We start from the raw sequence: 24,367 nt of genomic DNA, 5'->3' as shown, positions 1-24,367 counted from the left end.
ATAATCCAGGTGTGGTCTCACTAGGACCCTGTGAACTGCAGAAGGACCTCTTTGCTCCTATACTCAACTCCCCTGGTTATGAAGGCCAACATTCCATTGGCTTCCTTCACTGTCTGCTGTACCTGCATGCTTCCTTTCAGTGACTGATGCACTAGGGCACACAGATCTCATTGTACTTCCCCTTTTCCTAACTTGACACCATTCAGATAATAATCTGCCTTCCTGTTCTTACTGATTTGGTAAACATGACTTAATCATTTAATTATTCATTTAATTTCATGTTGACAAATACAGCGATCTTCCTGTTTTCTCTCTTAGAGCTTTGATAAATAAGTGATAGAAGCAGAATTAGGCCATTCGGCCCATCAAGTCTACACCGTTATTCAATCTTGGCTGATCTATCTCTCCCTCCTAGCCCCATTCTCCTGCCATCTCCCTATAACCCGACACCCGTACTAAGCAAGAATCTATCTATCTCTGCCTTAAAAATATCCATTGACGGCCACCACAGAATTCCACAAATTCCACAGATAGTAGGATTATATTTGCTACATTGTAAGAATATGTCTAGGAATTTTTGGAATTTCGGAAAATAACACCCAGTGCATCTACGATCTCTATTGCCATCTCTTTCCAAACTGTAGGAGACAGTCAAATCTTACAGTCAAGAATATTGTTGGCTGTCAGTCTCATTGATTTCTCCAAAGCTTTTGGAGAAAGGCTACTTTCAGCTCCTCTTTCACTCCTGGCCTATTTGTTCGCCACGATTTTTAGGAGGGTTTTTGAGTCTTCCTCCATGAAATGAAACTTGAATTGTTCTATCTGGAGTGCGGTGTCTCAAGGCATCCTTGACGGAAAAGTATATAACGTTATGAGAAGCAATAGATAGGGGAGACAGGCAGAACCTTTTCTCCTGTGCGGAAATGTCAAATATAGGAGGGCACAGCCTGAAGGTGAGAGGAGGAATGTTTAATGGAGATCTGCAGGGTGGGTTTTTTCACAGAGAGAATGGTGGGTCCCTGGAATGCGCTCCTAAGGGTAGTAGTGGAGGCAATACAATAGTGACATTTAAAAGTCATTTACCTTGGCACGTGGATATGCAGAGAGTGGAGTGATATGGATAATGTGCAGGCAGATAGATTATTTAATTTGGCACCATGTTCAGCATAGACATCATGGACTGATGGGCTTGATCATCTGTTGTATTATTCTATGTAGTTCACGTTCATAAGTTCTAGGAGCAGAATGACCATTTGGCCCATTAAGTCTATTCTGCCATTCAATCATGGCTGTTCTATCTTTCCCTCTCAACCCCATTCTCCTGCTTTCGTCCCGTAATCCCTGGCATCCTTATTAATCAGGAATGTACTGTGTATGTTCTAACTTAGACTGAAAATAGATTTCTTTTTTGCCATTTTCTTGGTCCACACATAATATCTCTTGTCGCACTGTATCAAAGAACTGCATTAACTTTAATTAATTTGCCCCTTTTTCATGAGTTCATAAGTGTTAGGAGCAGAATTAGGCCATTCAGCCCATCAAGTCTACTCCACCATTCAATCATGGCTGATCTATCTCTCCCTCTCAACCCCACTTTCCTGCCTTCTCCCCATAACCCCTGGTACCCGTACTAATCAAGAATCTATTTATCTCTGCATTGAAAATATCCAATGACGTGGCCTCCAGTCTTCTCTGCCAATGAATTCCACAGATTCACCACCCTCTGACTAAAGAAATTCCTCCTCATCTCCTTCCTAAAGGAATGTCCTTTGATTCTGAGGCTATGTCCTCTGGTTCTAGACTCTTCCACTAGTGGAAACATTCTCTCCACATCCACTCTCTCCAAGTCTTTCACTATTCAGTATGTTTCAATGTGGTCCCCCCTCATCCTTCTAAACTCCAGGGAGTAGAGGCCGAGCACCGTCAAACGCTCATCATATGTTCACCCACTCATTCCAGGGATCATTCTCGTAAACTTCTGGACCCTCTCCAGCGCCAGCACATCCTTCTTCAGATATGGGGCCCAAATATACGTATAGAAAGTTAGACAGACTTTTTTTAATATTTCTCACCAGATTACTGTGGTACTCTTCTTCCCATTTCCTTATAAAGACATTGGTAGTCTTTGCCAAAGTTGTGACATTTTTCCCAATCATTAGGTTCACTGTTCTTTTTGGCAAGTCTATCAACCTTTTTCATTGATCTAAACAAAATCCAAAGTTCTGGAATAACTCAGCAGGTCAGGCAGCATCTGTGGATGGAATGGATCAGCAAGGTTTTTCGTCAGAACCCTTCTTCATTCTGAGTGTAGATGGAGGAGAAAGCTGAAAAAGAGGTGGGAGCAGGACAAAGCTTGCAACTGACAGGTGGATACAGATGAGGGGACTTTAATTGGCAGATGGGTGGAATAAGTGTCAGAGGCTAGACATGCAAAGGAGACAAAAAGATGTCAGATAAGGAGAAAAGAGGAGTGAAATACAGAGCCAGAGAAAAGGAAGTAAATAAGAGGGGGAGAAAAGAAAAAGGGGCAATATAGGGGAAGAAATGGGTGCTCACCAGAGTTCAGTTTAGTTTAGTTTAGTTTATTGTCACATGTACCGAGGTCACATGTACAAACTTTTGTAGTGTGCTAACCAGCAGTGGAGGTTACACACAAAGGAGAGAGGGGAAGAGGGAAGGTTACTTAAAATTCAATAATTCAGTGTTCATGTCATTGCATTGTAAGCTACCCCTTGATCTAATACTGTCTTTAACAGCTCTTGTTAATGGTGATCTGGACCACTTCTTCCATTGGGCTCTGGTGTCTTTCATTACCATGAGCTTGTAACAGTTGTCCTCTGAAAGAAACAAAGAGAGATCTAGAAAAGGACAGGGTGAGTCACAGACAGGGTGGGTCACAGACAGGGTGGGTCACAGACAGGGTGGGTCACAGACAGGGTGAGTCACAGACAGGGTGGGTCACAGACAGGGTGAGTCACAGACAGGGTGGGTCACAGACAGGGTGGGTCACAGACAGGGTGGGTCACAGACAGGGTGGGTCACAGACAGATCATATTATAGGAAATGCAGGTCAGAAGTTTGCAGGAAAGGTGATGAAACTTTGAATTCAGGAACTATCGTCAACACATAGAGTCATATAACATGGAAACATGCCCTTTGGCCCAACTTGCCCACGTCAACCAAGTTGCTCCATCTACACTTGTCCCACCTACTTGCATTTGGCACATTTAATTCTAAATCTTTCCCTTCCATGTACTTGTCCAAATGTCTTTTAAATGTATTGGAAAAAGAAATGGTGAAGAGAGGATTGTTGTTTGTCTCCCAGAAACTATTAATATTAAACTATTTCTGTATTCTTTTACAATGTATTCAAAGAACATTTTTAGATTTAAAATACATGTAGCCTGAATCATCGCTGAATTCACTGTAGAAGCTTTTTTGTTACTATTAATATATGTAGGTGGATGCATTTAAGTGATATTGAAACTAAAATCTCCATAGTATACTGAAATAATTATTTTAGGATCTGCCACTATGTCTCTTCTGGATCTTTTCAGCACTTATATTATCAACATTATTTGATTAGATGGTGATGTGGAACATATTGATTCTTTACATAACTGAATCTCTGTCACGAGAGTTGATAACAAGTTATACGATTAAACCTCAGTTATTCTCCAGGAGAATATGGCATTGAAAAGTTTCAATGAAAGTTATAGTGTTTCAGTCCACTTGGTGAGGTGGAATAAAATAAAATGAGAATGAGTGATCCTCTAATAATCAGAGTCTAATTGGATGCATCTAATTGCTCTGTCTCTGCAGAAGAACGATGCATCACTGTTACATTGAGTTAAATTCAATGGCATGACAGTAATTGCGCCGTGATAGAAGTCATCGAATTTAGGCATAGAGGATGTTATGTTATGTTAGAGGATTTCCTCCAGTGCCTGAAGCACTGCCAGATATAATACTATGATATAATTGGACTAATAATCTTAAAGTTTGCAACTCCCGGAGAAAGGATTTTGTTCTCTGTCAAAATTCAAAAGAGTGTATTGTGGCCAATGTAAACTTTGTAGCATTTGAAATCTGCATGTCATTTCAGTCTTGATGTACTGACTTACATATCTGCTTTAAAGACCAATAATCAGGTTTGCAGTCAACATTCAGAACACAAATAGAGCCATACAGTCACAGCATGGAAATGGGTGCTTCAGCCCAACTTGCCCATGCTGACTATGATGTCCCATTTACACTAGTCCCATCTGCCTGCATTTGGCCCAAATCCCTCAAAATTTCCTATCCATGCACCTGTCCAAATGTCTTTTAAATGTTGTTGTACTACCTCTATATTATAGATAATAATGGAAAGGATGGGAGACTATAAGTTATTTTGTCTTATCCTTAGAAAATAAATAGCTTATCTCTTAGTTGAAGCTTTCCTTTACATTTCAGCACAAAATGTTTTCTTTGTGTTTGTGTCCAGAATTTCTATATTGCAAAAAAGAAAACAGAAGGAAAGAATATGAAAGAGAAAAATAAGGAAGCTTTACTGGAGGTGAGTAAATCCCTAACTTCTGCAGCAACCACTATTTTGGTTGTGCCTGTCAATTGATACAAAAGATAATCTAACCAATTATTTGCATTAGTGAGAGCAACAAATCGACTCCACAGTCAAAAAGGCCCAACAGAGGATGTACTTCCTGCGGCAACTAAAGAAACACAATCTGCCACAGGCAATGATGGTCCAATTCTATACTGCTATCATTGAGTCCGTCCTCACCTTCTCCATCATGGTCTGGTTTGGCTCAGCCACCAAGCACGACATCCGGCGGCTGCAACGGATCGTTCGCACAGCTGAGAAGGTTGTTGGATGCAACCTTCCCCCCATTGACAAACTGTACACTGCAAGGGCCAGGAAGCGAGCGGGCAAGATCATCTCTGACCCCTCTCACCCTGGCCACAAACTCTTCAAAGCACTTCCCTCTGGAAGGCGACTCCGGACTGTCAAAGCAGCCACAGCCAGACATAAAAACAGCTTTTTTCCACGAGTGATAGTTCTACTCAATAACCGAAGTCTGTAGTCTCTTTTTTGCTCTGGTTTATTTTCACCCACATGTTTAGACGTAATGGTGTATCCTTATTGTTTTGATGTGTTTATGCTTTATTCTTAATTGTTAACTGTATGTTTGTGTTGTCATTTGTGAGTGGAGCACCTAGGTACATTCCTTGTATATGCATACTTGGCCAATAAACTTATTCATTCATTCATTCATTCAATCAAATATTAATTATTAATAGCTATAGAACCCAAGCTTCTGTTCAATCTGCAATTCAATGCCTGAAAGGGTTTTGGAAGCACATTTAGAAGTAACTTTGAAGAAGGTTACTTGATATTGGAAAGGATTTTTAATTTTAAAATGACACAGGAAAACAAGGGAACTAGATGATCAAATGTTTTTTTGCTATGCTGTTTGATTTTTGATATAATTTTTATAACACTACAGTTTTTTTAACCTATCACAATTTTAACATTTTGGACAGAAATAACAAATTGCAGGTAAACAATACCTTAAAGATATGGCTGCAATCAGGTAATAATGGTGCAGTGGTACAGCGGTAGAGTTGCTGCCTTGCAGCGTGAGACTCGGGTTTGACCCTGTGACCACATGGGTTTTCTCCGGGTGCTCTAATTTCCTCCCACATTCCAAAGAAGTGCAGGTTTGTAGGTTAATTGGCCTCTGTAAATTGTCCCTAGTGCGTAGGATAGAACTAGTGTACGGGTGATTGTTGGTCAATGTGGACAGTGTCCAAAGGGCCTGTTTCCACGTTGTACCTCCCAACTAAACTAAACTAAAAGCCTTCAACAGTGATAGAGTCCCGAGTACCATAACAATGATAAGCAATGACTGAGCAAGGTGAAATCATTGCTCTCTGTTTGATTTGTATGTTTCTGGACGCATTTCATATCAGACCAGAAGGAGAAAATATTAGTATCATTATTTTTCTCCTCACTTTGTTTTGATTTTCCTGTCAAGAAACCAACATGATCACACCAAAATGAAGAAAAGGACCAGTACAACAGCAGGGAGAACAAACATGCTGCTTCACAGCAGTCATGAGATGCCGAGCTTGAGCCACCAGTGTAGAGATGTTCAAAATGCCCCAGAATGTCCTCACAACCAGATCGAATGTTAATGGAAGATAGACACAAAATGCTCGAGTAACTCAGCGGGACAGACAGCATCTCTAGAGAGAAGGAATGCATGACGTTTCAGGTCGAGACCCTTCTTCAGTCTGAGTTACTCCGGCTTTCAAGCGAGAGCTAGATAGAGCTCTTAAGGATAACGGAGTCAGGGGGTATGGGGAGAAGGTAGGAACGGGGTACTGATTGAGAATGATCAGCCATGATCACATTGAATGGCGGAGCTGGCTCGAAGGGCCGAATGGCCGACTCCTGCACCTATTGTCTATTGTCTATTATTGTTTATTGTTTTCACTTTGCAATGCAAGGAAAATAAATCCTAGTAAGTAAATACTTATTCACGCTATATTTTGACATTTTAATCATAAATGTATTCTTACTGCACTGCCTTAGCTCACTTTGATTAATAGTTCTTTGCAATACTACAGTGCTTAATAGGCTACAATTTGTTATATCATTCCAAAGCAGATTATTAGCTTTTGATTACTTCAATTAGGATGATCCATATAATCAATTTCCTCATAACAAGAAACGTTATTTTCACTATGGAAAATCATTTTGGAAAAGGTTACTCTTATCTTATCATATTTCAAGCTCACATATAATGTGATATAATATAATGTAATATATAATATAATGTGATAATAATTCTGGTTAAAAAGCTGTCCACGAGAACAGGAAACTGAAGCTGATGAACCATAAGCACAGTGATGTGAGCCAAGAATATAATTGTGTTGCTACAGTGCAGCATTGTACCACGAATCACAATGAAAATAATACCCAAAGCAGGACTCATCTAACAGGCCAAGTGCCAAATTTAATCTCTAATCTGTTCTGAATCTATTAGCCTCCACAACAGGATATGACACATTTGCTTTCACACGTCATGGTGAGACGTTTCCAAATCGTCCACCAAAATTTAGACTTTATGTCACAAATAACCACCTATTTTCAGCTGGAGGGCAGAATTGAGCTCAATCCCTTCAAAATATTCCTTTTTCTTAACATTTAGATATCATACAATTAGTCATGGATATACTGTCACAGGATTTTTGCTTTCAATTGCAGAGTTTGAGTGGAACTTGGCAAATCAGCACAAAGTATTAGGGAATCTAAATGCAAATTAGGCACAAGTCACTCACATTCACGTCTTCTGCAGTCTTTTACATCGGTTCAAGATTGAATTTAGCTTAATTATCCATTGTCTACAAAAATAGTCCCATCACAGACTAAAAATTGGAAGACTCGACAAAACACACTAGTTTATTCATTTCCAGACCTTTAGACCTGTTCAATAAGACACAAAATGCTGGGGTCTCTGGAGATGCAGCATCTCTGGGGGACATGGATGGGCAACGTTTTAGCTCAGAACCCTTCTTCAGACATCTGCATTTCTTTGTATCCACACTTTAGACCCATTTCTTTTAACATTTCACCTCAATAACCTGTCTGCAGAACAGGCATGTGTAGACTTCCGGGGAAGGGAAATGGAAAGCCTGTGATTCTGTGGAAAAGGCTATGAAACATCCCAGGCTCAAAACATCATATATTTTCCTTTCATATATGCTGCCTGAGCTAGTCGGTATTTTCAGCATTTTTTCTTTCAGATTTCCACCATCTGCAATCTTTTGATTTTCATTTAAATTTATAGTGCTTTAAGTAATCTCGCTATGTATACCTGACCTAATGGCAATCATGTTTATTAACCTAATTTAAAAACACATTCGATCAATACAAACTAATATGTTTACATTTCCTCTCAATTTAATTACATTTATCTGCCATGCAGGAATGCTTTTGTGGAACATCTGTCATTATTCCAGAGCTAGAAGGAGCTCTCTTTGTAAAGGAAGATGGTAAAAAGTCGTGGAAGCGTCGATACTTTCTCCTCCGAGCTTCTGGAATTTATTATGTTCCAAAAGGAAAAACTAAGGTCAGAAAATATAAAATTCTGCATTTACTAAATGAGAATTCTTGAGTCAAGTACTGCCTAATCAAATATCCGAACCCATCCTTCCGCACATTGCTTGGGCATATTGTGAAATAGGACAGGATTCCCAGTGAGAACTCCCATGGCAAAATAGGGCTCAAGGAGACCTATTAACAAGGGATCGTCAGAGGTGATTGCACTCCCCTCTAGTGGCTGTAACATATCATGTAGCCAGTCAAAATATATCCATTAGCCCACCAAGGATAAGAGCTCCTCCTGGAATTCAGGGAAAATAGGTAGATATGTTGTCAATGAGTTTCTCTCTTTAGTATTTCCATGACATTGCAATTCTGTTCTAATTTTCCCACAGACGTCTTGTGACCTGGTTTGTTTCATCCAGTTTGAGAATGTGAATATTTACTATGGAATGAATTACAAAGCAAAATACAAAGCACCAACTGACCATTGCTTTGTACTGAAGGTAAACCATGCCAAATATATTTAACATTTTAGATGCTTTTAATTTTCAATTTGTTAAGAATTATGTATGAAATTGCAAACTAAATCTGCTTTCAGATGTGCCTCTAATTTAGGGAATCATCTCATATTCATACATAATTATTTAGTTTAGAAAGATACCATGGGAACAGGCTCTTTGGCCCATCAGGTGCAAGCTGACCATCGATGACCCTTTCACACTAATTCTATGTCATTCAAGTTTCACAACTACTCCTTGCACACGAGGGGCAATTTGCAGAGGCCAATTAAACTACACACCCGCAAATCTTTGCGATGTGGCAGGAAACAGGAGCACCTGAAAGAAACCCAAGAAACATCGGGAGAATGTGCAAGGTCCACACAGAAAGAACCCAAGATCAGGATCGAACCCTGGGCTGTGAGCCAGCAGCTCTACCAGTTGCACTGCTGTGGATATATATGATATATCCAATTAGATATTTCTTGATTGGAGTTTGGAAGAGTGACCCCTTGTCCAATATTCTTCACATAAATGGCATAATTCAGAAATAATGATTGGCAAGTATCGGTTTTGCTTCAGATTCACAAGTTGCCAATAAAGGTGTACAGCAATCCCATGCTTTAATATTCCGAGGTTTCATTAACGTAAGATTTATGTTTCTCCTACCGAATCTGTATGTAATGGCCAAAGTTTCATTTCATGGACATTATACTTTATATATGCTAGTCATATGCTATATCATCTGGAATGCAATGGGTATTCAGTGGGAATACAACAGTGAATGATCTTCTGCACGTTGTTTTATATTTATTTCAATTCCTTTATCTTTTAAGTCAATCCCAATTGAATTACATTACCTTAAAAAGACCCATGCCATTAATCCAGCCACTTGAGGTGTCACCTACTTAAGTTTCTCAACAAGCTGAAAAATCTTTGTACCATCTATTGTAGTGCTCAGTGCAAGGTGACTTTGTTCTTTACTGATGATGGCATCATGGTGTAGGACAGTGAATTATTTGCTTGTTTATTTCAGGCAAGATCAATATCATGTGGAGGTGTTTTTTGTTGCAGAAATGTAGAGATATTAAATCTGCTTCCTTCTTCATAACAAAAGTGATATCATAAGATTACATCATCCAGAAAGGATTTTATTCCAATATTTATGTATCCAGTTATGAGGAAGAAATAAAATCATGCTCCCACCTCATTTTCTAAAGCTAAACGATATAAGCCCATCTAAAAGTTAACATTCTATAATTGTTACTTGACTCCCATGTATTCAGGAGTGTGACGGAATACTCTGCTTACAGTTCTAACAGTGCCCAAGATTCTCAATGCCATCGCACTTGACAGGCACTCTATCCACCAACCTAAACTTTCAGTCCGTGAACCACTGGCAAAAAATGAGTGCAGTGTGCACCATCTTCAAAATGCACTGCATTTACTTGCACAGGTTACTCAATGCTATCTCCCAAACCTGCAATCTCTCCCACCAAGTAGGACAGGCACACCAGGTGCATGACAGCATTACTTGCAGGTTCCCTTCCACTGTCCACCATCCTGACTTGGAAATGTTCTAAATGAAAAGACTTCATCATCACTGGGTCTACATTCTGATACCACTATTGTCGCCAAAATAGGACTCAACAGCTCAAAGAGCTAGATCCCTGGATCTATTTAAGGAATATGAAACAAATACCACTGACCAAACTTAATATAGAAAGCAATTGAAATAAATATATAGTAAAACCCATCAATAATGAGGGAGTACATTCACCAGAAACACTACAGCAGTTCAACAAGTTAGTTCACCACCAACTTCTGAAGCGCATTTAATGATGGCAAAAAAAAGTTGGTTTTGATATTGTTGTCTCGTGTGGTAAATTCATTTTGAGGACGTGTGCGCCTTATCTCAAACAAAAGTCAGCAAAATTGAATAGCTCAATTCTAGCTATTTGTCCAAAACCATTTATAGAGTAAGTTTTATTTTCCAACTTCTTCTTTAACTTTGCCCAATTTAGCAGCGTATTATTTATGTAAACTATAATAAAAAAATAAATAGATTGCATTTATATCAGATTGTTCACTAACAACAAAACCAATGCCCAGACATTTAAATGCAAGACCATACAGTTGATTGTATTTTACATTTAAAACATTAGAAATGATGTCTGATTTTGACATTAAATATGATGTGCTAGCATCCCCAGATTCAAAAGGAATCACAATACATCAAGTACCTGTGCTGTGATAATGCTTGGACTCTACAACAGTGGGTAACTGGAATACGAATAGGAAAGGTGAGTGAAAATGGGATTGTTGAAACTCTTAATCAAATATGGTAATGAAAACAGAGACACAAACGTTCCTCCAGCCATTTGTTTTTTGCTGTAGTAATGAGAACGCTGATGAGTAAGCTTAATCAGTCCACCCTCACTAGAAAACAGATCTTACAAACTTTTTCTCTTGATTTTCTGTCTGTAACCTTTCTCTTAAAAAATGTATATCATATAGCATGGAAACACTGTGGCCCAATTCATCCATGTCGACCAATTTGCCTATCTGGTCTACTTGCACTGGCCTGCGTTTGGTCTATATCTCTCTAAATCATTCCTATCTCTGTACCAGTCCAACAGTCTTTTAAAATTGGTAATTGTACCCTCCTCTACCTCTTTCTCTGCCAGCTCATTCCAAATACCCACCACCCTCAGGTCTCCTTTAATGTTACCCCTCACGCCTTAAACTAATGCCCTTTAGTTTTAGACTCCCCTCCCCTGGAAAAAAAGACTTTGACAATCATCATATCTATACCCCTCATTATTCTATATACATCGGTGAAGTCACTCCTCAACTTCCTATGCACCAGGGAAAGAAAACCCCAGTCTATCTAATGTTCCCTTATCACTCAAGCCCTCCAGTCCCAATAACATCTTTGCGAATCTTTTCTGCATTCTTTCCCGCTTAATGACATCCTTCCTATGGCTATTCATCCAGAAGTGCCAATACTCCAAGTGCAGCCTCATCAACGTTTGATACAGGTGTAAACTGACATCCCAACTGTTGGAATAAATTGTTCTTCTTTATTTTCCTTTATATGGGCTTCCACCTTTCACCAAATTCACTTGCTAAAAACACAATGAAAATCTGATCAGCAACTGGAAACCCTAAACAGAAACTGGTTTGTTATATTGAAACTGCACATACCTTGATATTTAAATAACAGTATTTAAATACACAAACAGTATAAGTGTACTCAATTTAATTTATTGAACCATAATCTCAGTTCTGTGTTCTCAGTGCCTTTCGTTGATATCAAATTTTGAATGAATCAGATTGAATGTTCGAAACGTCTATCCCATTTTAGAACCAATCAGAGCTGGAGTAAACCATTAATTTAAAATGATGAGAGGCGTGGATAGGGTTGACAGTCAGATCCTTGTTCCCAGGTTGGACATGTCACAGGCTAGAAGGCATAGCTTTAAGATGAGATGGGCAAAATTTAAAGGTGATGAGCGGGGCAGATATTTTAATACAGAGTTTTAATACGTGCCTGAAACACGTGGTGGTGGAGACAGATACAATAGTGGGCATTTAAGAGGTTTTCAGATAGGTATATGAATATGCAGGGAATGGAGGGATATGGATAGCATGCATGCAGAGAAGATTAGTTTAACGAGATCTGGGTGTCCTAGTGCATCAGTCACTGAAAGGAAGCATGCAGGTACAGCAGGCAGTGAAGAAAGCCAATGGAATGTTGGCCTTCGTAACAAGAGGAGTTGAGTATAGGAGCAAAGAGGTCCTTCTACAGTTGTACCGGGCCCTGGTGAGACCGCACCTGGAGTACTGTGTGCAGTTTTGGTCTCCAAATTTGAGGAAGGATATTCTTGCTATTGAGGGCTTGCAGCGTAGGTTCACTAGGTTAATTCCCGGAATGGCGGGACTGTCGTATGTTGAAAGGCTGGAGCAATTAGGCTTGTATACACTGGAATTTAGAAGGATGAGGGGGGATCTTATTGAAACATATAAGATAATTAGGGGATTGGACACATTAGAGGCAGGAAACATGTTCCCAATGTTGGGGGAGTCCAGAACAAGGGGCCACAGTTTAAGAATAAGGGGTAGGCCATTTAGAACGGAGATGAGGAAGAACTTTTTCAGTCAGAGAGTGGTGAAGGTGTGGAATTCTCTGCCTCAGAAGGCAGTGGAGGCCAGTTCGTTGGATGCTTTCAAGAGAGAGCTGGATAGGGCTCTTAAGGATAGCAGAGTGAGGGGGTATGGGGAGAAGGCAAGAACGGGGTACTGATTGAGAGTGATCAGCCATGATCGCATTGAATGGCGGTGCTGGCTCGAAGGGCTGAATGGCCTACTCCTGCACCTATTGTCTATTGTTTATATCATTTCAACAGAGACATTGCCAAAAGGCCTATTCCTGCGCTGTGCTGTTCTATGTTCTTTATTTCAGAATACATCTTTTGCAAGCAAATCCATGGAGGATAATGAGTTCTCTTTTCTGTCTTTAGTACAGTAAGACATTGTATGACAATTACAAAGTGGCATTACAAAAGGCTGGTCTGGCATCACGATGGGCGAAGTCTGTCAATACCACCAGCATCACCCCAGGTACACAAATGCTTCTATTTTCCTTCCAGACCTCTGCTTATACAGGTGCAGGCTCGAAGGGCCGAATGGCCTACTCCTGCACCTATTTTCTATGTTTCTATACCTATGCTTTATCATTGAAGTCAATGGCAATGTATGTTCTTAAATCGTTTGGTGGCTTTGAGGGCACACAATCTCTTGGGTTTTTTTGTCATCTCGTCCATCAAATACATCAAATATGTCTCTGTTCACGCTAGCTATAGCTTGCATTTGTATTGCACCTTGTTACATTCTTTGCATATTCTTAAAGAAGTCACTCCCAACAATTGCTTTTGCAAACTATAAACCGTATTTAATAAGCAAGCAAAGCATAGCGTCAATATGTCACGATGAAACACTTAAATAAAAATCTAAAAAAAACTCCTACAAAAGCAGATTCTCGGGATCTGATATCAACTGGCAAGCCCAACATCTATTGCCTTTTCCAAACTCCCATGAGAAGGTGCCTTCTTAAACACCAGCATTGGGTGAGGGAAGATCATATCATGGAGTTTATAACATTAAAAATTACACATAAGCAAGTTTAATTTGAGGCCTGTTCATCTGAAATACCTCCCAGTAAACTCCAAATGGCCAACATAGAATCCGGGAAGAGGCTGTGAACCCGTAAACTTTGGAAAATGAATGCTGAGTTCCTCTGGCATTTTGTATCTACCTTCAATATAAATCCGCATCTGACGTTCCTTCCTATACAGGCAATTATTCACTGTGTCAAAAGGTTATCATACAGAAAGATGCAGTGGAAAAAACTAAACACAGTTGTAACAAAAGGAGGAACATTTTCAGCTTAAAAGAACAGATATTGCAGCAATCATTCACAAAATTAATAGTTCTACAGAGACCATATAAGATAATGTTCTTCTTACAAGGACAGTACCTTTACTTTTTCTCTGTACCGCTCCCCTCCCTCACAAGGGCAAAAGGTTTTTCTTTCTCAGAAAGCAGGGTAAATGGGTTGCTGTCAGATGTCCTCAATGCTTTTCAAAGGCTTGACACCAGGAAATGTTCGTGAAAGATTACGGGAAATCCTGAATTGAGTTTTCTCACCTTTTTGTCACTTCATCTACCTCCTCAGTGATTGAGACTGGGAATTCAACAAAGAAACAGATTAAACCTGTGTACGTCATTTTAATTGAAATTTAAAACTAAAATTAAAAAGGCAAAACCTTTTAGTTTCACTGCGTTTGGAATGTTTTGTAAAATAAAGATTTTTGAGCAGATTGAGATGCAATTATTCTATGCAATAAGTAAGTCCTTGAGTTTGTCTATCTGTTGCTCACCAATTCTTAACAAGCAATTTTTCCATATTGTTATCAAGCTCCTCTTCAAGCAAATGGCCACCCAGGACAAACCCAGCGATCTCCGAACCCAACTGGAGAACTGTATAATGAAGAGGTAAGCAAAGTGAAAATCTTGACAAATTAATTTTCCTGGATAATCTTTGATAACAATCTTTAATAATTATCTTGGGTAATCTTTTTACCAGAATGCTGAATGGATAGAAACATAGAAAATAAATGCAGGAGTAAGCCATTTGGCCCTTCAAGACAGCACCGCCATTCAATATGATTATAGCTGATCATCCAAAATCAATACCCCATTCCTGCTTTCTCCCCATATCCCTTGATTCCATAGGTTAGGATTAGAAGGTTTCAGCTAAAGGAAGAGTTTGGATAGACTTGGGTTGTTTTCTCTAGAATGTCGGAGGTTGAGGTGAGACTTGATGGAAGTATATAAAATGATGAGAGGCATAGATAGGATAGACAGTCAGAACTTTTTCCCCAGGGTGGAAATGTCCAACACTGGAGGGCACAGTTATAAGGTGAGAGGGGAATAGTTTAAAAGAGATGCGCGGGGCAAATTATTTTACACAGAGAGTTGTGAAGGCAGATGTGATAGTAGCATTTAAGAAGCTTTTAGAGCGGCACATGGAAGTGCAGGGTGTAATGGGAGTAGCGCACTCACATGTCTCCAATAGTCCATTTTCCAACACAGGGAATAGAAGGATATGAATCATGTATAGGCAGATTAGATCAGTTCATCATGTTCAGTACAAACATTGTGGGCTGAACTGTGCTGCCCTGCTCTATGTGTAGGAAAGAACTGTAGATGCTGGTTTAAATCGAAGGTAGACACAAAATGCTGGAGTAACTCAGCGGGACAGGCAGCATCTCTGGAGAGAAGGAATGGGTGCCGTTTCGGGTCGAGACCTTTCTTCTGTTCTATATTCTAAGTTTAACTAGTGAGTACATAGATTTCCTCCAAAACATTGATTGTGTAGCCTCAATAGCACAAACATTGGCTTGGAAAAATGGACAGTAAGATGATACATGGGATCTGGAATGTAAAGCATGATCTTAAAACATAGCGCTCTTTCAATTAGAGCAACCTTCTTTGCCTTAGCTTTGCCTTCAGACAGGTGATGGGAGAAGAATCCTCTTAGCAACAGACAAGTCCATGCTGTTGAATGTGGATACCCAGACAATGAGCAGTGTGTGACTTTAACCCTCCCCCTTCTCCCATCCTCCACAAAATTAAAGTCTTACCAATGGGATCACAGACATTGGGAATATCTGTGAGGATTCCAGGACTTGTTTCATAGGCAATCTCACTCATATCATTGCATGTAAAAGCATGAGGTCAACTGTTCATTTCAAATTCACTGACCTCACTGTTGCAGGCTCGAAGCCTGTGTGCACAATTGTGTTATATGTGGAGAGGATCATGGCATCATTTACCAGAGATGATGATTTATTTCTCCAAACTACTGGGTAACAAGTTTAAAAATTAGCCTGCATCTCACCTTTGTTCTCCACCATGGGACATCCCTTCTGCAACCATCCACAGGATGGTCAATGAGAGTGACCTGGCTTCAGGCCAGGGGGCCCAGCTTTAGACCACCCTGTTAGCTCCGAATGAAGGAAGGCTTCTTCAACAGTCTCCAAATATGCCTGATGAGAGACATTGAAAAACAATTATCATATCTTTAAATAGATCTAAAAATTAAAACTTATGCTGATTAAAATTAGAGTCATGGAATCGTACAGCACAGAAACAAGCCCTGTGGCCCAGCCATTGATGAAGCCTTACTTCACCTAAGCTAGTCCCATTTGCCCATAGTTGGCACGGTAGCGCAGCGGTAGAGTTGCTGCTTTACAGCGAATGCAGCGCCGGAGACTCAGGTTCGATCCTGACTACGGGTGCTGCACTGTAAGGAGTTTGTACGTTCTCCCCGTGACCTGCTTGGGTTTTCTCCGAGATCTTCGGTTTCCTCCCACACTCCAAAGACGTACAGGTATGTAGGTTAATTGGCTGGGTAAAGGTAAAAATTGTCGCTAGTGGGTGTAGGATAGTGTTAATGTGCGGGGATCGCTGGGCGGCACGGACTTGGTGGGCCGAAAAGGCCTGTTTCCGGCTGCATATATATGATATGATGATAATTCTAACCTATTCATGTACCTGTCCAAATGTATTTTAAATGTTGTTATTGTACCTTCCTGAACCAATTCCTCTGGCAACTTATTCCATATGTCTCCGTGTGAAGAAGTTACACCTTAGGTTCCTTTTAAATATTTCCCCTCTCACCTTAAACCTATGCCTTCTGGTTTTTAATGCCCCTTCCCAGAGAAATAAAACTGTGTACCTTCAACTCATGCAGCCGCTCATGAATTTATACATGTCTGTAAGGTCACTGCTCAGTTTTGTACACTCCAAGGAATAAAGTTTTAGCCTGCCCTTCCTCTCCCTATAACTCAGGCCATCAAATCCTGGTGCTCCTAGTGAATGACAGAGCACTAACGGCAGTGCGGACTCACAGGACTATATGGGACAGTTCTGTTTCGACGACTTATGTTGTCATGTCCTTGCATGTCTGGGATAGATGGGGAAAGAATCATACTACTTAGCAAATATTAAAATGACTCCAGGTTCCTGTACCAGGCTCAGCAACTCAGCTGGGAAGATAATTGAAACTAATGCATTATTTTGCCACTTTATAATGATAAGCTTTTCTCTTTAATAAGTTACCACATGTGCACAGGAACACAAGAAAATAGAAACAGGAGTAGGCCATCAGGCCTTTAGGGTTCACCTGCCATTTAATAAGATCATGGCTGATATATGCTGGCCTCAGCTCCTCTTCTGTGCCCTTTCTCCATTCCCTTCTTTTCCTTGATTTATCCACCTCCATGAAATCCTAGAAGGTATAGCTTTAAGCGGAGAGGCACAAAATTTAAAGGAGACACAAAGAGTGGTGAGTACCTGGAACCACTGCAGGGGTGTGTTGGAGGCCGACACGATAATGGCATTTAAGAGTATTTTCGATAGGCACATGTATATGCAGGGAGTGGAGGAATATGGCGAGATATGGATTATTGTGAATGCAGGTAAGAGTTGGTCTTGGCTTTATGCTGGGCACAGACTTTGTGGGCTGAAGGGCCTGCTCCTGTGCTGTACTTCTATATTTTATGTTCCATTTAAATTTTTTCGAATGATCCAGCTTCCACCGCCCGCCAGAGTAGAGATCAGCATAATCCAAATAATAGACAATAGACAATAGACAATAGACAATAGACAATAGGTGCAGGAGTCGGCCATTCAGCCCTTCGAGCCAGCACCGCCATTCAATGCGATCATGGCTGATCACTCTCAATCAGTACCCCGTTCCTGCCTTCTCCCCATACCCCCTCACTCCGCTACCCTTAAGAGCTCTATCCAGCTCTCTCTTGAAAGCATCCAACGAACTGGCCTCCACTGCCTTCTGAGGCAGAGAATTCCACACCTTCACCACCCTCTGACTGAAAAAGTTCTTCCTCATCTCCGTTCTAAATGGCCTACCCCTTATTCTCAAACTGTGGCCCCTTGTTCTGGACTCCCCCAACATTGGGAACATGTTATCTGCCTCTAATGTGTCCAATCCCCTAATTATCTTATATGTTTCAATAAGATCCCCCCTCATCCTTCTAAATTCCAGTGTATACAAGCCCAATCGCTCCAGCCTTTCAACATACGACAGTCCCGCCATTCCGGGAATTAACCTAGTGAACCTACGCTGCACGCCCTCCATAGCAAGAATATCCTTCCTCAAATTTGGAGACCAAAACTGCACACAGTACTCCAGGTGCGGTCTCACCAGGGCCCGGTACAACTGTAGAAGGACCTCTTTGCTCCTATACTCAACTCCTCTTGTTACGAAGGCCAACATTCCATTGGCTTTCTTCACTGCCTGCTGAACCTGCATGCTTCCTTTCATTGACTGATGCACTAGGACACCCAGATCTCGTTGAACTCCCCCTCCTCCTAACTTGACACCATTCAGATAATAATCTGCCTTTCTATTCTTACTTCCAAAGTGAATAACCTCACACTTATCTACATTAAACTGCATCTGCCATGTATCCGCCCACTCACACAACCTGTCCAAGTCACCCTGCAACCTTATTGCATCTTCCTCACAATTCACACTACCCCCCAACTTAGTATCATCTGCAAATTTGCTAATGGTACTTTTAATCCCTTCGTCTAAGTCATTAATGTATATCGTGAATAGCTGGGGTCCCAGCACCGAACCTTGCGGTACCCCACTGGTCACTGCCTGCCATTCCGAAAGGGACCCATTTATCCCCACTCTTTGCTTTCTGTCTGTCAACCAATTTTCTATCCATGTCAGTACCCTACCCCCAATACCATGTGCCCTAATTTTGCCCACTAATCTCCTATGTGGGACCTTGTCGAAGGCTTTCTGAAAGTCGAGGTACACCACATCCACTGACTCTCCCTTGTCAATTTTCCTAGTTACATCCTCAAAAAATTCCAGTAGATTTGTCAAGCATGATTTCCCCTTCGTAAATCCATGCTGACTCGGAATGATCCCGTTACTGCTATCCAAATGCTCAGCAATTTCGTCTTTTATGAGCATCTTCCCCACCACTGATGTCAGACTAACTGGTCTATAATTACCCGTTTTCTCTCTCCCTCCTTTCTTAAAAAGTGGGATAACATTTGCTATCCTCCAATCCACAGGAACTGATCCTGAATCTATAGAACATTGAAAAATGATCTCCAATGCTTCCACTATTTCTAGAGCCACCTCCTTAAGTACTCTGGGATGCAGACCATCAGGCCCTGGGGATTTATCAGCCTTCAGTCCCATCAGTCTACCCAACACCATTTCCTGCCTAATGTGGATTTCCTTCAGTTCCTCCATCACCCTAGGTTCTCCGGCCCCTAGAACATTTGGGAGATTGTGTGTATCTTCCTCAGTGAAGACAGATCCAAAGTAACGGTTTAACTCGTCTGCCATTTCTTTGTTCCCCATAATAAATTCCCCTGCTTCTGTCTTCAAGGGACCCACATTTGCCTTGACTATTTTTTTCCTCTTCACGTACCTAAAAAAACTTTTGCTATCCTCCTTTATATTATTGGCTAGTTTACCCTCGTACCTCATCTTTTCTCCCCGTATTGCCTTTTTAGTTAACTTTTGTTGCTCTTTAAAAGAGTCCCAATCCTCTGTCTTCCCACTCTTCTTTGCTATGTTATACTTCCTCTCCTTAATTTTTATGCTGTCCCTGACTTCCCTCGCCCAGGATGAATGGCACTGAGTTTTAGGAAGTAAAGGCAAATTAAAATCTTAGCCAAGCCAGGAAAAGGAGTTAACTGAGGGGTTACTAAATAATAACATTATTATTTAGGAAAACAACTACAATCAATGTTTGTTGTGTGAGTGGCTCATAAAATAACATCTATTTTTAATTTTAAGGTGAAGACGACAAAAGATATTGATACCTTCCTCCCACCGCCACCTGCGCAAATAATGTATCAAGGCCCTAACGATTTCAATGAAGAGGATCTTCCACCTCCTCCTCCATCATTTGAACCTCCTCCTCTACCTTTCAAAGCTCCTCTAAATGCAGCAGCGCCATCCATGCCAAAGCTCTTTTCGATTCCTCCTCCAACACCTGTCCGATATGTTCCATCTTCAACACCATCAGCAGCACCACCTCCAACCTTACTCAAACGGAAAAATTCAGGTGCAATGAATCAAGCAAAGCCAAATGTTCTCTTTGCGGATTTACCTCCACCCCCACCGGATCCAGAGAGTTTACCGGAGCCACCTCCAGATTTCCTGCCACCGCCTCCTCCTTGCTTTAACAGCACTTCAGGTGGAGGGCCGGCACCTCCACCTCCACCCCCTCCCCCTCCTCCTCCAGCTCCAGCTCCAGCCACCAATGCTGCAAAAATAGTCGTGCCAAAGAGGAGTGAAAACAGCACACGGAGCTCCAATTCTAGACCTGCAGTCCCGGACAAGCCAGACCTGATGTCAGATCTCATGAAAGTCCTACAGAAAAAAAGAGCTGCACAGAATGAATAAGTACAAGCATTTCAAAACAAAGCTTTGAAACTATACTAAACAATTTACCAACATGTTTTACATGTTATTTTAAGAGAGAGAACTGAAATGCTATCAAAGGGCAAATCCAGCTTGGTGAGGTCCCCTTTTCAATTTCTCTTACTGATTTAGTTGAACTCAAAGGCCCCAATATTGAAACATGTTGTTGTATGATTGATGGCGGTGTTTAATGTGTGATCTCCAGTTTAGAAGGATGTGAAACAGGAAGAGTTTGCATTTCTAACAGCTATAACTTGGGTATGTGCAGAGATCAAATGACCATTGCTTACCTACGCCGGGATTGTGGTCAAACAGCTCACAAACCACATCTAGGCTCACATGAAGAATTTCTGTTTGGACAAGTTATTAAAAGGATTTATCAGATGCGTTAAATACATTCTTCTTCATTCTCAATACAGTATAGCAGAACAAAGAACAAATTCAGTACCTTGGTGAAAATGGCTACCAACCCTGGATTTTGAGCTTTCTTGGTTCCATTTCTTTCTAGTTAAAGATCCATTAAAACTCATAAGTTTGTGTTTGTAAAATTGAACAGTGATACAGGAGGCAGAGTTATCAAGCAATTTACCATTTTAGTAGATACCCACACACTTAGTCTGGGGCTCCACTGTTTCATTATTGGTCAACAGACAATGCCGTTTTGAATTTGACTAACACCCTACCTAGAAGGAACTCAACCAGTCTCACCAAATTTTCTGTGTTCATAATGTCTACAATCTTCTTAATTGTGACGGAAACTAAAACTCTATAATGAGTATATTTTCATTGTATTGTTATTAAAATCATATAAATAGTATACCATGGCTACCTAATGTACTGCACATTTCAGAAAGAATTCTGAATTTTCCTTTCTTCTGTTTTAAGAATGATTTTACCACTCACTGAATCTGATTTCTACATATAGAGCAGCTACTGTTGAAAGGAGGGGAATATCTGATTAAAGCTAATATTCATGACATTACAATTAGTGTATGAAAAGTTTCCCAGTAGTAAATCTTACATGCTTTCCTGACAAGTCGAGACTGCAGAAGTCTTCACTCTGAAATGCTGGGTGTCAATACGGATGGTCCTGGGATCTGGGAAATTTAATGACTAGGACTTTTATGACCGCAATCAAAGCAATTCTATTCTATTGGGGATTCCACAATATCCTATTAATATTATCATCTCAATGTGAGCAATGCTGAATGAAATCTGCACCTTGATCAGTCAAGTTTATTTTGCAAAGAAAAGGTAGCCTTGACAATCCACACCTCTTGAAGCTCTGACCCCCGGCAAACGTCTGTGTGGTTAGTGATGGACACATTCACATCAATGTCCACAAGTCACCAAATCAATATGGAAGTATCTGCCACACCTACCACAGGAAATACCTCATGCTCTCTTTATTCATCCTTACTACCTAAGGCCCCCTGAGCATAGTCGCAGATCCATTTCTTTTCATATATATGTATCTTTAAATGGGGCTTTTCTATGTTCTCTATTGTGGAGCCAATTACACCTATTTGGATGCCACCACCTAGACCAGATATGCTTAGCTTGCTGATCTCCAGAAAGGGTCTCAGCTAAAGAAGTGAACCAGGAACTATCGCCAGCGACAGACTTACCGAGCACAAATGCTGCCATAAGGATTATTCGTTTACCAAAGAGTTGTAGAGAGCTTGTGCTGCGCACAAAGCCTACTGAAATTCTTAACATAAGAATCCTTGCAATTTTCCACTGGCCTTTGGTAGGTTCCCATCAGGCCTTATGTTGGAAATACAGAGGAAGTCAAATGTAAATTTGGTTGGAACTAGATACTACGGTACAACTAAAATAAAATTCTAATCTTTTAAAGGCATTCTAATATGGGAATAGGACAATGTAATTTGGGAAAAGCCAAGAGTCTTTACATTAAAACTGAAAAGTCTGCCCTATACCTCCATAAAGTGTATGAGGGTGTGAGAAATTAGTAAATGTTTTGTACATAAGTATGAAAGAATGATAAGAATAAGTAATTACGGAGATAACAATTGACATACTTGATCACACCTCCACTTCCAGCTGCACCACTGTGCTACCCAGAAATCTGAAGACTGAGCACAAGCTGCTTAATAAATAAAATGGATATAATTCATATTTAATTACATGAAAGTATGTTATACCCACTTCTGTCAATTTTGTTCCATTGAAGGTAAAAATATTCAATAACCAATATTCTCCTATGTACAATAAGTAGTATAAGAAAATAACTGCAGATGCTGGTACAAATCGATTTATTCACAAAATGCTGGAGTAACTCAGCAGGTCAGGCAGCATCTCGGGAGAGAAGGAATGGGTGACGTTTCGGGTCGAGGCCCTTCTTCAGACTGATGTCAGGGGGGCGGGACAAAGGAAGGATATAGGTGGAGACAGGAAGATAGAGGGAGATCTGGGAAGGAGGAGGGGAAGGGAGGGACAGAGGAGCTATCTGAAGTTGGAGAAGTCGACATTCATACCACCGGGCTGCAAACTGCCCAGGCGAAATATGAGGTGCTACTCCTCCAATTTCCGGCGGGCCTCACTATGGCACTGGAGGAGGCCTATGTACTTTGAATTTCCAATTCCACTGTTTTAACAGAAAATAAAAAGTTATAGATTCCCTGTGACTCTCAGTAAATGCACCATGATATGTAACAAAATGGACTAGGACGGTCCCAGATTAGATAACTGGGTTAACTTATTGTACCTAGAACTGATCTCAATGTCTCAATGTTTGTAATGGTACATTGTCAAATTTTCTCAGAATTGTGGACCTTAATGAATATATATGCACCAAATATAGATGATGAGAAGTTTGTGCAGGGTACCTTTTCAAATCTGGCGGAAGCACATGAAAATATATTGATAGGGGGAGATTTCAATTTTTGTTTAGATCCAGTAATGGATAGATCATCAAGGACAATGACAAGGACAAGAGCAGCGAAGACAACCTTGAATTTAATGGAAAATTTAAATTTAATAGATGTTTGGAGGAAAAGCCATCCCAGGGAAAGAGACTACTCCTTCTATTCCAATAGACATGATACATATTCTAGAATAGATCGATTTTTGATTTCAGCTCAATTAAGGGGTAGAATAATACAAATAGATTACAAGGCTAGATTGTTATCGGATCACTCACCATTATTAATGAAAATTACGATGCCAGATAAAGAACAGTCAGTCTATAGATGGAGACTCAACTCTTTACTATTGAAAAGGCAAGACTTTTGTGATTTTATTCGAGGACAAATTGAATTATTTTTGGAAACAAATTTAAATTCAGTTGAAGATAAATTTATTGTATGGGATGCAATGAAGGCTTATTTGAGAGGCCAAATTATAAGCTACTCATCTAAGATAAAGAAAGACTATAGGAAGGAATCTGAAAGATTAGAAAAAGAAATCACCGTATTAGAAAAAGACTTACAGAAAACTTCTTCAGATACGAAAAAAACACAACTTGCAAATAAAAAATTTCAATACAATACTTTACATACTTACAGAACAGAAAAACTAATATTACGAACTAACCAAAGATATTATGAATTAGGAGAAAGAGCGCACAAGGTATTGGCATGGCAACTGAAAGAAGAACAAATATCAAGAACAATAAATTCAATTAGAACAGATCAAAACATTATTACTTATAAACCTAGAGAAATCAATGAGGTATTTAAGCAATTC

General features: G+C 40.2%; 1 protein-coding gene across 1 annotated transcript in view; it reads left to right on the top strand.

Annotated features, from left to right (window-relative positions):
* The window catches only part of apbb1ip (amyloid beta (A4) precursor protein-binding, family B, member 1 interacting protein), a 112,460-nt gene extending 91,054 nt beyond the window's left edge, over window positions 1-21,406 (top strand). Inside the window, exons 8-14 of the mRNA XM_078427607.1 lie at window positions 4,487-4,558; window positions 7,995-8,138; window positions 8,506-8,616; window positions 10,815-10,913; window positions 13,134-13,233; window positions 14,591-14,667; window positions 20,030-21,406. Coding sequence (XP_078283733.1) covers window positions 4,487-4,558; window positions 7,995-8,138; window positions 8,506-8,616; window positions 10,815-10,913; window positions 13,134-13,233; window positions 14,591-14,667; window positions 20,030-20,641 — 1,215 coding nt within the window. The 3' untranslated portion in view covers window positions 20,642-21,406. The remainder of the gene's footprint in view (window positions 1-4,486; window positions 4,559-7,994; window positions 8,139-8,505; window positions 8,617-10,814; window positions 10,914-13,133; window positions 13,234-14,590; window positions 14,668-20,029) is intronic.
* Window positions 21,407-24,367: the final 2,961 nt, after the last annotated feature.

This window comes from Rhinoraja longicauda, chromosome 2 (genome assembly GCF_053455715.1).
Source record: "Rhinoraja longicauda isolate Sanriku21f chromosome 2, sRhiLon1.1, whole genome shotgun sequence".
Lineage (NCBI taxonomy): Eukaryota > Metazoa > Chordata > Chondrichthyes > Rajiformes > Arhynchobatidae > Rhinoraja > Rhinoraja longicauda.
This window is presented reverse-complemented; position numbering and strand designations above follow the sequence as displayed.